Genomic DNA, 15,865 nt, shown 5'->3' with positions numbered 1-15,865 from the left:
GGACACCGGAGCTACCCACAGCTTCATTAGCGAGGAGGGAGAAACATCCACCGTTCTTCTCGTCATATCGGATGTCCTGAAAAACGTACTCCTTGGCATGGACATTCAGTACGGTATTGGAACCACGATCTAGTGCGGAGGACAGACCCTTAGCCTCCAGGCCTAGCTGCCCCCCTGCGAAACCCCCCAGAGCATCGCTTCCCAAAGCCAGCTGACAGGCCACGCCCTGTGCCACGAGAGCATCACCAAAATACTACCTCGGACTCAAGTGACTGAACAGGCGGACAGGAGACGCCAGAGTTTGGAGGAGACCGGAGAACACGGGTCAAAACACGTCCACAGAAGCAACCTGTACATCCAGCTGGTGCAACAGTAGCTATTGTTATGAAAAAAAATGTAATTGATATATAAATTTATAAAATTTAATGTTAATTTGTATATATATTAAGAACTAATTAATTTAACAACTTTTAGTCACAAATTGTCTTTTACATAATATATAATATTAATGTAGTAAAGTATTTATACTACAGAAACAGGCTTGTCATTTTTAATATATTCTTCAAAATTTTTGTCATCTAATAGTGTCGGGTCAAAGTCATTTATTATTTGACTCAATATTGGATTGTCCAACATAGTCGTATGATTGCCCTCGATTACTTTTAGAGCAACTTTACCAGATGTTATTGTCGAAACACAATAGTCTTCTTCTATATCTTGAAGTGAAACTTCAGCTGGACGGACTAGAGTAATCGGGGACCTTAAGTTTCTTATACTGTCTAAATCAAGAGAATAAGTCATTTTTACTCTTCTAAACATGGCATTTATCATAGTTGCAGAATATTCTTTGCTGTATACATTCTGCTTATCAACATATTGCATAAATAAAGACATCTTATCTGAAATGTTTCCTAGATTTGTGAATGCTTCGGCTACCGATTCTTTAGTTTCTTCGGGAAATATCTGATTTACAATACTAGAAAAAAGAAGGTCGTAGAGGTCATTATCTGAAAAAGTGGATCCCAACTGAAGATTAGTAAGTCGTTTCAAAAAATGAGGTGCTCCATCAAGCAACATTATGTGGCCACGAAATCCTGCATTTTCAAGCATCCCGGCTAGTTGAAGAGCTACGAGGGTTCCAAACGAGTATCCAATTATATAAAACGGTTCAGTTTGTTTTAAAATTGGTCTTATATGCTATTAATTAAAAAATCAAAGTAAATAATATGTTTGTTATTAAATAAACAGTTTAACTTACTTCAAAGCTTTGTTGAGCTATATCGAGAACTGTTTCCAGATGTGCTAGTTGATGGAGCTGTAAAACAATGGCCGTACTTTGCAAAGTTGATCCTATTTGGTACCAGGCGCGTCCAGCTGTACCTTCCAATCCAGGTATTATAATATTTGGGGGAAGGGTCTTTTTGGAAGTATTAGCAGATGTGGTGAGTGGAAAAATTATTTGATTGCAATATGCTTCATTGCCCAAGTTTCTAATTAGTAACTCCATACCCAAAATATTGCTTTCTGATGAAAATATTATTTTTTTTCCGTCATTATTTTCCTTTTCGTTAGCCTCAACAAACTCTTGAAGTTTTTGAAACGTGAGCTGGCGTAAATCTTGAGGTGATAAAATTAACTCAAAGTCACGCTCTAAGGTTTGTTTAATTTCAACGGCCATTAATGAATCCATTCCCATTTCTGACAGGGTAGTCCCGAGTGACACTGTCTTTAAGTCTCTAATACCCATGATATTCATAACGGCATCAACAATGTTTTCATTTCCCGATCGTCCTGTCCGTTTTTCAGCGACTACCATGCTTGAAACTATTGGATCTTTGGAACTTAGTAAATTATCAAGCTCTTGTATGCATGAAGAAATTCTTTGCTGAAGGGTACCTCCTATTTCTACATCTATTTTATCTTCTGCCATATCTGCCACTAAGCCCACTTCACCAACTGCACCCCATTGAATTGCTTTTGCTGGAAAACCGTCTCTGTTACGACACTCTATAATACGTTCCATTATTGAATTAGCCATGCCATAATTTGTTTGTCCTGCGTTTCCATGTCCGCAAGATACACTTGAAAATACCACAAAATGTTCCAGTTGATTACAAAAAATTCGAGATAGCTCATCTAGATATTTTGTAGCAATCGCTTTGGGCGAAAAACATTCTAGAAAGTGAGATTCATTTTGATTTGCAAAAGTTCCATCTCGTAATATAACTGCAAGATTAAAGATTCCTCCCACTGGCCCTAGCTTAGCAGCATCAGAAATAAGCTGTTGGCATCCTTCTTTTGTTGATATATCCGCCGTATTTATAATAACTTCGCAGCCGTAAGACTTCCAAAGTCTGATCAAAAAATTTATAACAATTAATGATCAAAAATTATAAATAAAAAACTTACGCCATTCTGTATGATTGATAATCTTTTGTAATTCCATGTCTAGAACTAAGAACCAACTTTCGGGCACCTCGCAAAGCCATCCAGTCAACCAACTCCAAGCCGAAACCTCCCAGTCCACCAGGGACAATATAACTCAAATTCTTATTAAAATAAATTTGCTTCAGCACTTGTACTGGTAGTGTATCTGGGTCATCTGAATTCTGGCGAAGTTGAATAACAACTTTTCCAATGTGTTTCCCTCCAATAAGATGCCTAAAAGCATTCTCAATTTCATGAGCTGCGAAGACCTTGACTGGTAATGGCTGAATAATGCCTTTGGTAATATCTGCATCAATTAGGCCTTTAAGATACTACAAAAAATTATTTATATTATTAATCGCCATTATGTAATTTGATGTAAATTTTACCCAAATATCTTCATCGGGAGCTACAAGAAGACCATCAGCAAGCACAGCATGGAATGTTATCTCTTTTAAAAAGCATCCTAATCCAATCTTATTATCATTTGCCATGTCGAATTTGCCAATTTCCAGAAAGTGTCCTGATTTACCGAGGCAACGGACCGAAGCAAGTAGCTTTTCCTCGGACAACGAATTTAATACAAAATCCACACCTTTTCCATCTGTCTCACGCTGCACCATTACCTCAAATGATGTATCTCGGGAATTTCCAATATGTGACTCTAAAATTTTAAACACAATAAAAAAATAAACAAAAATTATTTAATTTTCATATTAAATAAAATATTATCCACCGAATATTATTTGCTAATATGTATATACTTCTTGAGAGGCCACCGAAATCAAACAGCTATATTAAAAAACTTATTAGCTCTTAAGTTGAAAAAACAAATAACTGACAAAAAGACAATCCCTTAGTATAGGGCAACTGTAATTGCATTACTAACAACTTACAAAAATGATAAGAGCTGAATTAAATTAAATAAGCAACGCATTTCTCAAAATTAATTTACTACCATAGATATTTTTATTGTTGTAGTATATGTACAAATTTAAATTAACTATAAATATTTTAATCAGTGGACCCGATTTTACATTACCTTTTAGTTTGGGAAAGGTTTTCAATAAAAATTGTTTTTTTTTGGGTGTGCTGCAAGTCGTATAAACTTCTAAGTTATATGCTAAGGCAACCCTAATTGCAGCCAGTCCAATGCCTCCAGTTCCGGCATGTATAAGAATGCTTTTTCCTTTTCTTATATCACCAGCCATAAAGAATGCATAGTAAACCGTTATATAAACCACAGGCACCGTGGCGGCCTCTTCTAATGACCAATGATCAGGAATATTCCATATAAGCTTCGAAGGCTGCTCCACATAAGATGCCACACCTCCTTTAACAACCATACTCATAATGCGACGTCCAGTTTTCATATCAATCCCAGAATATTCGAAGCCGAGAACACAATTTTGATCTATGCGACTAGATCCATACAGTTCAACCGCTAATCGACCAGTTGCAAGCATTACATCTCTAAAATTAAGAGATGAATATGCCACTTTTATCCTGCAGTTCTGTGGAGAGAGTGGTCCCTCAAACCATTTTAAAGTTGACAAGTCTCCACGCTGAATAATATTTCCATAGATGTGATCCAATCTAGACATTCGCTTATCAGTTTTAAGCAATGGTAAATGTCTAAAAGTTCCCCAAGCACCCTGATTAAAACCAATTTAGGTTAAGATAAATTGTAAATGTTTACATAAAAAAATTAATCTTACATTGCGATAAATGTTGAATGCCAAGCCTAAAGCTAGCTGTTCCAAATAAAACTGGTGGTTCAAATCAAATTCGGGAGCACTTTTATCATCTATAAAGAAACATCTAACTAAATTACCATCTGGCTCCTTTCTCAAACATTTTACTAATCCTACAACACCATTAAATTCTTCGTTGAATGAATATACAATAACTGGTGTTTTTGAATTTATCGCTGACTGTATTAATCCAATCCAATTAAAACATTTATCATCTTGAGATACTTTTACAACGACTGGCTGAATCGTTATGTTTTGCTTTGATTTTTGCATTAAAACAAATGTTTCTTCATTGTTTTCAATTGGAATTATGGTAATCGTTCGAAAGTTCTCTAAAATTTCCCATGCTTTAATGTTCGAATAAGCTTTCTCTCGAATTAATAAAAATCCATTTTCGACAAGAGATTTTTTAGAAGCTTCAATTAAACTCTGATTTATTTCTCCACATATCAGAAAATGACAATTTGTTTGAGAAGAAAGACTTCCATTTTCAATGTGTACTCCCGGGATGTCCTCTAGCTTTTGTGGTGTAAAAAGTACATAGTCAGCCGTAATAACTGGTAAGTCTTCAATTGATTCAATAAAATCGCTTAATACTGTTTTTCTACCATCTGTATCTACTTCCACTAACTTCATTTTAAATGTGAGATTGTTCTCAAGAGCAAGTTGAGTACAAATACGAGCCGCATTTTTAAAAGATTGCAATTTAGACATAGAATAAGGCAGAAAAACAGATTTTTCAAGGACAGGAATACCAGGAGGCCTACGTCTTTGAACGGGACTAGCATGTAATCCTATTAGCTCAATACCGCCGGCTATGATCCGGTTGAATTTGTGATCTACATATACGTTAAAGATGCGATTTTCTGAATCCATTTTAGTCATTAAATCGAAATGATGAACGCCATTAATTCTGAGTTTTCGAATTTTCGTTGGTAGTAAAAGGGTTCGTGAATCAGTTCCAAGTATATGAATTTGAAGCATTGCATCCATGAAAGTGACCCAGTTGTAATTCCATTCAACTTTGCCAAAGAGACCATCAGAACGGGCTGAATGAACTGCTTTAAATGCACCATTATAATGGTATCCACGTAATCTCAATTCTTTGTAAAAGTCTTTCTTAGAAATCATAGGAAACTCAGATTCTTCTTGAAAATAATAAACCTCCGGAATGATTGAATCTTTAGTTTCACGAATAATACCGGTAACCACTAAGTTACCCGCTTCAGTTATCTAAAAAATACGGAAAATTTTTTTTACTACATCTAAATAAAAAATAATTTTGAAATTTTGATTGGTAACTTACCTCAAAATGTCCAGTACCATAGTGAATCATAACGTTCAATTCTACTTCTCCATTACTGGGCATATTTGTAGCTCTTATAAATCGTACATCTTCAAATTCGACAGGTACGTCCATATAACTCGGACCATGGTACATTAAAGAGAATGTTTCCCAAACATACTGCAAATAGCACGTAGCTGGTACTAAAATTTTTCCGTCTATGACATGGCCACTCATAAACTCTTCATTATCACTTGCTAAGTTAACAGGAAAAATACGCTCTCCGCTGGATTTCGTTTTCATATTTTCGTATTTTGTGACGAACCAATCTTCGCTATGATCCCAACGAATAAGCGAGCTTATGCTGGGTGTTGAACGAGAAACCGGAAATTCAATTTTTTTGTATAATTTAGCAACCGGTAGTAAAACTCCATTCTGAAAAACTCTTTATAAAATGAGAAATAATATAACATTTAAATTTATAATTTATTGTAATTATTCATACATACTTTCCAAGGGCCGATAAGAAATACAGTGCGTTATTTTTGTTTCCCCTGTTGGTAAGTGGAATATGTATGCCATTCGGCATGGAACGTTTTAATATAGCACCCAACAGTCCGTGTGGTGCCACTTCAATAGTCAATGCATTTTTGGGAAGCATAGAAAATGTCTCTTCAAAAAGTACACTGTTTAATAAATTATTTGTGTGATACTCAGCTGAGCAAAGTTTGCGTTCAGCTTCATCCCAGTCACTTTTAGAAACACTAGTACTTAACCATTTTGTTGTTCTAGCTTTTGGGTTCGGTATAATTTCTTTCATGTATTGCAGTAAAGGAGGCCCCATATGGGCAATATATTTTGAATGATAAGCTATATTCGAACAAGGCACGGTCTTGGCAAAAATTCCTTTGTCTTTTAGTTCACTTACAAATTGATTTACATCATCAATTGGTCCAGATATCGTGCACGAATCGGGACCGTTATGGCAAGCCACTTCAATGGAATCAGGCAACATATGTAAAATAGTTCTGTAGCCAATTCCGATTGCTGCCATTGCACCTTTTATTTTTTCTAGGTCGACACTAACCCTACCACGGTAATAGGCCGCCAGAATCATTTGTTGTGGAGACAGTCCACCATCCGCATATGCGCATCCCAATTCACCAACGGAGTGGCCAATTATATAGTCTGGCTCAAAATTAAGAGATCGCAAGACATCTGTTAGTCCAATTTGTACAGCTGCAATTCCCACAAATGAATTCAAAATATTTTCGTAAGTTTCAGGATCATTGGAAGTTAATATCTGTATAAGATTAAGTCCTTTCGGGAGTAGCGTTTGATGACATATTTGGATGGAATCACGAAAACGTGGAATTATCATAAGAGATTTGCCCATTTCGCACCACTGTGAGCCCATTCCGCTATAAACCCAAACAATAGGTCTCTGGAGTCCAGTGTAATGTTGAATATCTCTTACTAATGATTTGGTCGGTTCTTTTCCTTCATTGCCAAAAACTGCGTAGCCCCGGAACACCATACCGGACACATCTTCTTCTTGAATATTTTGAAGTAATCCGATGAATTCGGCGTCCAATGGTTTTTTTTCTACGGCATTAAATATTTCCTCAACAGCAGCCTCCGTTCTACCAGCCCAGGTAAGAAGTCTTGGTACACCATCTAAGGGCAATCCAAAATTTGTCTTTGACTTGAAATAGCCGTGTAAAAGAGCATGTGCATTAGCTCCACCAAATCCAAACGAATTTATTCCTATGCATGGCTTTGGAAGGGGAGTTACATCTTTTACTACAACCAACCTTCCTTGGGCTAATGGAGCAATTACAGGCTTAACCTCTGAAAAATTTATATTTGGTGCAATTAGTCCAGTTTCAAAAGCAAAGCAAGCTTTAACTAGTGAACAGATCCCGGAAGCCGCTTCTGAATGACCCACATTTGACTTTACGGAGCCAACTAACAACGGTTCTTGCCTTTGACTGCATAGAACATTATCGATAGCTTTACACTCTTCCGGGTCACCAACAACAGTTCCAGTACTGTGAGCTTCCAAGTAACCAATATCTTTTGGTGAATAGTCAATCTCTTTGTAAAATTCGTCAAGTAACTTTTCTTGAACTGTACCGGACGGATATGTTATACCCTCTGGTTTGTATCCATCACAGTTAGTTTTTGAATATACGATACTTGCGTAAACCCTCTTAGCATCTCGTTTTCGTTGTAAAAATAGGCAATTAATAGTCTCCGATCGAGTATAACCATTGGCATTTTTGTCGAATGGACGGCAAAATCCATCTGGCGCTAAAACGCCAAGTCTACAATATTCACAGGCGTTTAATTAATTATAACAATAAAATATTATTACATACCGTGCAAACTGGAGCGTTACAAATGGATGAAGTAGTAAGTTCGATCCACCAATTATTGCAGCATCAATCTCCCCGTTACGAATTGCGCTGAATGCATTATCTAGGGCGTACATTGAGCTTGAACAAGCTGTGTCAAGTAAAAACGAAGGACCCTCCAGTCCTAAGCAATATGAAATCCTGTTAGCCATCATAGCTCTACTACACCCAGTGATACCAAAACCGCCAGAAGAAACTTTTTCGTAAAACCAGGTTTTTTCCGATTCAGATATACAAGATCCTATGTACACTCCAGTTTTTGATCCACGTAAACTTTTAGGGTTTATACCCGAGTCTATAACAGCTTCATAAGCAGTCTCTATAAGAATTCTTGTTTGAGGATCCATTGTGTGGGCCTGTTTAAAGTGCACTCCAAAAAAAGTAGCATCAAACTTTTCCAGTTCACCAATTTTTCCTGATCGCTTCGGAATTTCTGGATTGAAATGACGCCAACGTCTTTCATCATCGTCCACCATGTCAATCTATAATATAAAGAAGTCAAAAAGAAAATACAGTCATGTATGCCTTAAAAATATAAGTGATATATGCCCTTATTGTTACATTTAGCTGACATACTCCAAAGATATTCTTATTTTATTTTTTTTTTTTATATTGTTGCACTATGGACCTTTCTTCACCAAGCACGTGCTTTTTCGTGTTCGGTCTTAGCAGTCGCAAAGGAAATAAATAGAAAAGGATACGAGGAAACTACTACTGGCGTGCTGCCGGATTGGTTGCTTGCATCCGTACTAAGTGGGTTAAGATTTAAGATTTTAGTTTAGGAAGGCTATCCACATAAGACGTTATGGTGTAAAAATCATTGTAATTAAAAGGGCTAATTCAGTTCAAAGGATATTCTACAGTGGGGCAAAACTAATGGTATAAAGGATCCAGTGTTTCTACTCGGAAATTAATCTGACCCAGCAAGTCAGCAGTTTCCACGTCACCGGGGATTAGGTTGTAAATGAATGTAATACCTACGATTCTACGATAAGATAAAAAGGGTAAATTAAATAGTTGGAGTCTACTAGTACACGTCGGTAACCTCTGGTTTGCATCCCAATTTAAACCGCGTAAGGCGAGAAGTAAAAACCACCGTTTACTGAAACCAATCCCGCCCCTGGATTTATTCATCATACACGAAATGTAATCTATAAAGTCAAGCTTAGGATCCAGACGGACACCCAAATCATCAACTATATTAATTCTTTTTAAAGAGCAGCCGGTCAGCGTATAATTTGCAGGCTTCGGAACGACACGGGAGAATGTCATAAGCTTGAATTTACAGCTATTTAAGTTTAATAAGTTCACGCGGCACCATGTTTGAAAATTGTTAAGATCTGTCTGTAAGTCTGACTGGCAAGAATTGTCCTTATACTGCACACAAAGTTTGACGTCATCAGCGTACATAAGAACTCTGAAGTTAGTCAAAATAATGTAAACAATAAAGGACACAAATGACTCCCCTGCGGGACACCAGATGTAGCCCTAAAAACACTAGAAAGTTTACTTTTAAAGAAGAACTTTTGCGTAATGCTATTCAGATAACATGAGAGCCAATTAAACAGATCAATCGGAAATCCCATTAAGTCGTGTTTCCGGACAAGAAGAGAATGGTTAACAGAGTCAAATGTTTAACTGAAATCAGTATAGATTACATCTGTCTGAAAGTTATTTCGGTAGCCCGTTATAATAGAGAAAGTGAGCTCCAAAAGATTGGTTGTTATTGATCTTCGCTTAATAAAACCATGTTGGCATGGAATAATTGACCTACACAGGGCGGCAAATGAGGAGTAATGATATTTTCCAACCGTTTTGGGATGGCCGACAACTTAGAGATTCTTCTATAGTTGTTGGCCTCCAATTTGCTACCATTTTTGTGGGGAGGATTATCGAAGAAAGTAAGAAGTTTTTAAGGAAAAGGTAAACAATTTGAAAAGAGGATTACACAGGAATTCGGCACAATTCCTAAGCACATAGCCATGTATTCCGTTGGGACCTGGCAAAAAAACTGGCTTAATATGGTGAAGATCTAAAAGAAGAGAGCTTTTGTTTAAGGTAGGACTGAAAATTTGGTTCGATTTGGGGATGATGTAAGAATAAGTCTGATTTAAGTCTATTAAGTTGAAGTAAGTAGTTTGACAAAACTAAGCAAATCGATCGAGAATTGCCTGATCATTATCTGCTGTTGTGTTTTCAAAAGAGAGCGAGGAAGAATGAGTATTGGGTTTACTTTTAGTTTTAAGAAATTTTAAAACTGTTTTGGGTCCTCAGAAAACGGAGCCCTGCAACGAGTCAAAAAATCATTGTAATACTGCGCGTTCTGCACGGTAAAAGTTGACCGCGCCTATATATAACTAGATAGGACAGTTTGAGAACCGGTTTATACTTTGCATACAGATTAGATTTTTTATTTTTGAGGCGGGTCAACTCTTTGGTAAACCAAGGAGGCTTATTTGATGTTGACGGACAGTATAACGAAACACATTCAATAAAAAAATGAATTCATAGCACTGTAAAACATAATATGGCTAGCAAAAATCTCCAGCAAAACCTCCCAGACGGTGCCGGCAGGGCAATGGGCACTATATTAACACAGATATGGGTAAAGCATCGCTGCCTGCCCCGTCCGCGATAATACAGTGTCTCACAAAGGCTACGGTTGAATTTCTTCTGCCCAAAAAGCCGAAAGAAAGCTATGGCTGGCGGCAGGCATAAAACGCAAGTGGGTGGTACCGCTGAAAAAGAAACCATTCTGGAGGGTTTAAGGGAAGAAACCGGGGCTGGGATATGAGCCCAAATGTCGGTGGAAGGCGTGACCGCTACCACCGGCGGGCATGGGGGGGGGGCAATCTTCTCTGCGTGTCGCCAGCGGTTACACCTTTGATATGAGGGAGCAGGTCATCTCAGTTGCAACGCTACTGTCGAAAAAACGACGCAGGGGAAGTTAAGCCGCTCATGTGCCATAGTCAATACAGACTTGGACCTTGAGAATGTGCAACTCACCAAAGAGAAGGAAGAAAGCCTTCTTCACTCACCAGCTCCCAGCGCAGAAACGGGCCAAAGCGGTCAAGCGAGGGAATGAAAGCCAATGCGCTATACAAGGCTGCCCTCCTCATTCAAAATCGGCTCCAGGAAATAGCCGCCGTATCCCCAGAGGAGAAGCTAAAGCTTAACTAGGCCGAAGAGAAGATCGCTGAGGGGAGGCTTCACTTCGCCAAGTGCAGTCCTCCAGATAAACAAGAAGGCAGAGGACATTCTCTATCCCAGATACGGGAAGACGGCGTGGGGCATGGGTAGCGTATACTTGCGCCTTAAAAAAGCGCCACCCCGGGAATAAGGATGCACACACCCAGAAGGCAGACGTAGTGGGGAAGAACCTAAGTCTGGAAACCATCGTGGATGCCGCCTAGGGAATGACGCTGGGTGAGTCCGACGAAGGAGAGGACTTTGACCTGACCGTAGAATTGTCCTTATACTGCACACAAAGTTTGACGTCATCAGCGTACATAAGAACTCTGAAGTTAGTCAAAATAATGTAAACAATAAAGGACACAAATGACTCCCCTGCGGGACACCAGATGTAGCCCTAAAAACACTAGAAAGTTTACTTTTAAAGAAGAACTTTTGCGTAATGCTATTCAGATAACATGAGAGCCAATTAAACAGATCAATCGGAAATCCCATTAAGTCGTGTTTCCGGACAAGAAGAGAATGGTTAACAGAGTCAAATGTTTAACTGAAATCAGTATAGATTACATCTGTCTGAAAGTTATTTCGGTAGCCCGTTATAATAGAGAAAGTGAGCTCCAAAAGATTGGTTGTTATTGATCTTCGCTTAATAAAACCATGTTGGCATGGAATAATTGACCTACACAGGGCGGCAAATGAGGAGTAATGATATTTTCCAACCGTTTTGGGATGGCCGACAACTTAGAGATTCTTCTATAGTTGTTGGCCTCCAATTTGCTACCATTTTTGTGGGGAGGATTATCGAAGAAAGTAAGAAGTTTCTAAGGAAAAGGTAAACAATTTGAAAAGAGGATTACACAGGAATTCGGCACAATTCCTAAGCACATAGCCATGTATTCCGTTGGGACCTGGCAAAAAAACTGGCTTAATATGGTGAAGATCTAAAAGAAGAGAGCTTTTGTTTAAGGTAGGACTGAAAATTTGGTTCGATTTGGGGATGATGTAAGAATAAGTCTGATTTAAGTCTATTAAGTTGAAGTAAGTAGTTTGACAAAACTAAGCAAATCGATCGAGAATTGCCTGATCATTATCTGCTGTTGTGTTTTCAAAAGAGAGCGAGGAAGAATGAGTATTGGGTTTACTTTTAGTTTTAAGAAATTTTAAAACTGTTTTGGGTCCTCAGAAAACGGAGCCCTGCAACGAGTCAAAAAATCATTGTAATACTGCGCGTTCTGCACGGTAAAAGTTGACCGAGCCTATATATAACTAGATAGCACAGTTTGAGAACCGGTTTATACTTTGCATACAGATTAGATTTTTTATTTTTGAGGCGGGTCAACTCTTTGGTAAACCAAGGAGGCTTATTTGATGTTGACGGACAGTATAACGAAACACATTCAATAAAAAAATGAATTCATAGCACTGTAAAAAATAATATGGCTAGCAAAAATCTCCAGCAAAACCTCCCAGACGGTGCCGGCAGGGCAATGGGCACTATATTAACACAGATATGGGTAATGCATCGCTGCCTGCCCCGTCCGCGATAATACAGTGTCTCACAAAGGCTACGGTTGAATTTCTTCTGCCCAAAAAGCCGAAAGAAAGCTATGGCTGGCGGCAGGCATAAAACGCAAGTGGGTGGTACCGCTGAAAAAGAAACCATTCTGGAGGGTTTAAGGGAAGAAACCGGGGCTGGGATATGAGCCCAAATGTCGGTGGAAGGCGTGACCGCTACCACCGGCGGGCATGGGGGGGGGGGCAATCTTCTCTGCGTGTCGCCAGCGGTTACACCTTTGATATGAGGGAGCAGGTCATCTCAGTTGCAACGCTACTGTCGAAAAAACGACGCAGGGGAAGTTAAGCCGCTCATGTGCCATAGTCAATACAGACTTGGACCTTGAGAATGTGCAGCTCACCAAAGAGAAGGAAGAAAGCCTTCTTTACTCACCAGCTCCCAGCGCAGAAACGGGCCAAAGCGGTCAAGCGAGGGAATGAAAGCCAATGCGCTATACAAGGCTGCCCTCCTCATTCAAAATCGGCTCCAGGAAATAGCCGCCGTATCCCCAGAGGAGAAGCTAAAGCTTAACTAGGCCGAAGAGAAGATCGCTGAGGGGAGGCTTCACTTCGCCAAGTGCAGTCCTCCAGATAAACAAGAAGGCAGAGGACATTCTCTATCCCAGATACGGGAAGACGGCGTGGGGCATGGGTAGCGTATACTTGCGCCTTAAAAAAGCGCCACCCCGGGAATAAGGATGCACACACCCAGAAGGCAGACGTAGTGGGGAAGAACCTAAGTCTGGAAACCATCGTGGATGCCGCCTAGGGAATGACGCTGGGTGAGTCCGACGAAGGAGAGGACTTTGACCTGACCGTAGTAGTCAACCCGTCATATGGAGGTTAGCCCAGTACCCATGACACTCAGGTTGCTGCAGCTCAACCCACATAAGAGCAAGTTCGCGTCAGCGGAACTCCTCATAGCCATGGATCAAGGATTCGCCGACAGGAGTCATGTATCGCCTTAGACAATGCCATCGCAGGACTTAAGTCCGCAAATTACAATTTGTTCCATCTAGCAACGGTAGCCCATAGGACCAGCAGCTGCTCGTGGATATAGATGCCAACGCGCACCACTGCGTATCGGGGAGCCCCGACATAAACGACAGAGGTGAGTCACTCTTACTCAACTCAACCAACCTAAGTATAGGTAACGTGGGGTAGGTCCCACCTCCCCAAACGTGCTAGCTCTTACATTCGTAAAAGGACAACGTACTTTGGTATCGAAATGGAGAGTCCTTGAGAGACCATTCTTCTCAGATCATAAGTACATACGGTTCCAATACGCATTCGAACACTCTCCAAAACTATCGGACTTCAGGAACCCCCGGAATGCTAACTGGGGAAAGTTCAAGGAGACTATTGCGACACGGCTCACGATTTCTCCGGGCATAGTAGAATCCGCAGAAGATAAAGAAAAGTCCCTAGAGACCCTCTCCAAAGAACTGCTGGATGCGTACCACGCGTCATGCCCGGACACGAGAAAGAGGACCAGGCCACCCTGGTGGAATAGCCTTTCACTCCGACGCAACAAACTCAAAGAATTCTTCAAAATCGCCAAGCAGGTGAAAGATGATATTATCAATGAGGAATACAAAGCCCTACTAAGGAACTACAAGAAGGAAATACGCAAAGAAACTCGTGGAGAAGAGACTGCCCCAGAAACAGCTAGACTCCGGAAGCTACTATCAAAGCAGCCAACCATACAGAGTCAGCTCAAACGCGATGACGGACAGTGGACTGAGGGCAGCGAAGAGGCCTTAACGCGAGGATAAAAGCACCAGGACTAGATGGAATATTCCCAGCCATGCTGCAGGCGACCAAGGAAGTGATCACCCCATGGCTCTACGCAATATATACAGCATGTTTAAGCACGGGCTATATCCCTGTGGAGGACCTCTCGGATTGTCTTCCTGCCCAAAGCAGCCACATGAGCCCCAAGGATTACAGACCGATAAGCCTCACCTCATTCCTACTTAAAACTCTAGAGAAGCTACTGGACCTATACATCAGGAACGATGTAGGGAGACAACTGTCGACCAACCAGCACGCCTACACGAAGGGGAAATCAGTGGAGACGGCACTGCATTCGTTGGTAGCCACCATTGAGAGAGGCCTAAACAATAAGAAGTATGCACTTGGAGTGTTCGTGGACATATCCGGGGCATTCAACAACGTTAGCACGGACGCAATAATGGGTCGCCTAGAAGCGACCAACACTTGCCCCACTATCAACTTGTGAATAAGAAATCTTCTGCGCTGCCGACGGGTACAATCAGATTGGGGCACCGCTTCCATGGTGAGCTGAGCGCATAGAGGCAAGCCGCAAGGTGGGGTCCTATCTCCTCACCAATGAAAACTGGTGGTAGACGACCTAATCAAGAAATTTGAGAGGAAAGCACCAAAGATAACAGCTTATGCGGATATGCAAAATTTTCACGGGAGTCTGTCCATCGAACCTCAGCTCGATCATGGAAACAACAATCAGGGAGATATGTGAGTGGGCGGAGAAGTTGGACTCAATATCAATGCGGATACGACGGACCTCATTCTCTTCACCAAGAGATACAAGGTGCCGTAATGGATCCCCCCAAAAATCAACAAAACCAGGCAGACTCCGAAAACAAAAGTCAAATACCTCGGCATTGTACTTGACAGCAAGCTGACGAGGTACCATCTGACTACATGGTACCCAGAACGTGCCCGGATGTAAGCACAACAGTATTCATAGGACCAAATGACTGGAAGTCAGGCCAGGACCATGCTCAATACCTCAATGTGTACACCGTCGGCTCCAAGCGGGCATATACCGTTCAGACCCTGAAATGAGGCTGTCGTATAAGATACCAGGCTACTGCAGTATACTCCAGGCGGAAGTATTTGCCATCAGGAAAGCAGCAGAGCTTGCGCAGAGCATAAACCGTCCACATGAGGTGGTCAATTTTTTCGTCGATAGTCAAGCGGCGATAAGATCCATGCAATCATCAGCGGTCAGTTCCAAAAATGTACTGGCAAGCAGGGAGTCACTAGATAGCCTGAGCACGACTAAGTCAGTGAGGATCTACTGGGTTCCCAGCCACCAAGGCATAGACGGTAACGAGACTGCGGACGAACTTGCAAAGGAAGGCGTCGGAACGGCGAGTGAAAGAACAGAAAACGTCCCTATCTCCCTAAGAACGCTCCAAAGCGAGCTAGAGAGACGGGCTGACGCAAGCGCAAAAAGCAGGTGGAGGAGT

The 15,865-nt window shown here is 40.6% G+C and overlaps 1 protein-coding gene across 1 annotated transcript in view; it reads right to left on the bottom strand.

Annotated features, from left to right (window-relative positions):
• Positions 1–400: 400 nt before the first annotated feature.
• Positions 401–15,865, bottom strand: part of FASN3 (Fatty acid synthase 3) — a 51,480-nt gene continuing 36,015 nt past the window's right edge. The window contains exons 2-10 of the mRNA XM_070285274.1: positions 7,848–8,365; positions 5,976–7,793; positions 5,488–5,911; positions 4,146–5,414; positions 3,470–4,082; positions 2,817–3,091; positions 2,410–2,759; positions 1,259–2,354; positions 401–1,197 (exon numbers count right to left, since the gene is read on the bottom strand). Of these exons, the coding sequence (XP_070141375.1) occupies positions 523–1,197; positions 1,259–2,354; positions 2,410–2,759; positions 2,817–3,091; positions 3,470–4,082; positions 4,146–5,414; positions 5,488–5,911; positions 5,976–7,793; positions 7,848–8,365 (7,038 nt within the window). The 3' untranslated portion in view covers positions 401–522. The remainder of the gene's footprint in view (positions 1,198–1,258; positions 2,355–2,409; positions 2,760–2,816; positions 3,092–3,469; positions 4,083–4,145; positions 5,415–5,487; positions 5,912–5,975; positions 7,794–7,847; positions 8,366–15,865) is intronic.

Source organism: Drosophila kikkawai, chromosome 3L (genome assembly GCF_030179895.1).
Source record: "Drosophila kikkawai strain 14028-0561.14 chromosome 3L, DkikHiC1v2, whole genome shotgun sequence".
Taxonomy (NCBI): domain Eukaryota; kingdom Metazoa; phylum Arthropoda; class Insecta; order Diptera; family Drosophilidae; genus Drosophila; species Drosophila kikkawai.
The sequence above is the reverse complement of the archived record's forward strand: the minus strand, read 5'-3'. Positions and strand labels throughout refer to the sequence as shown.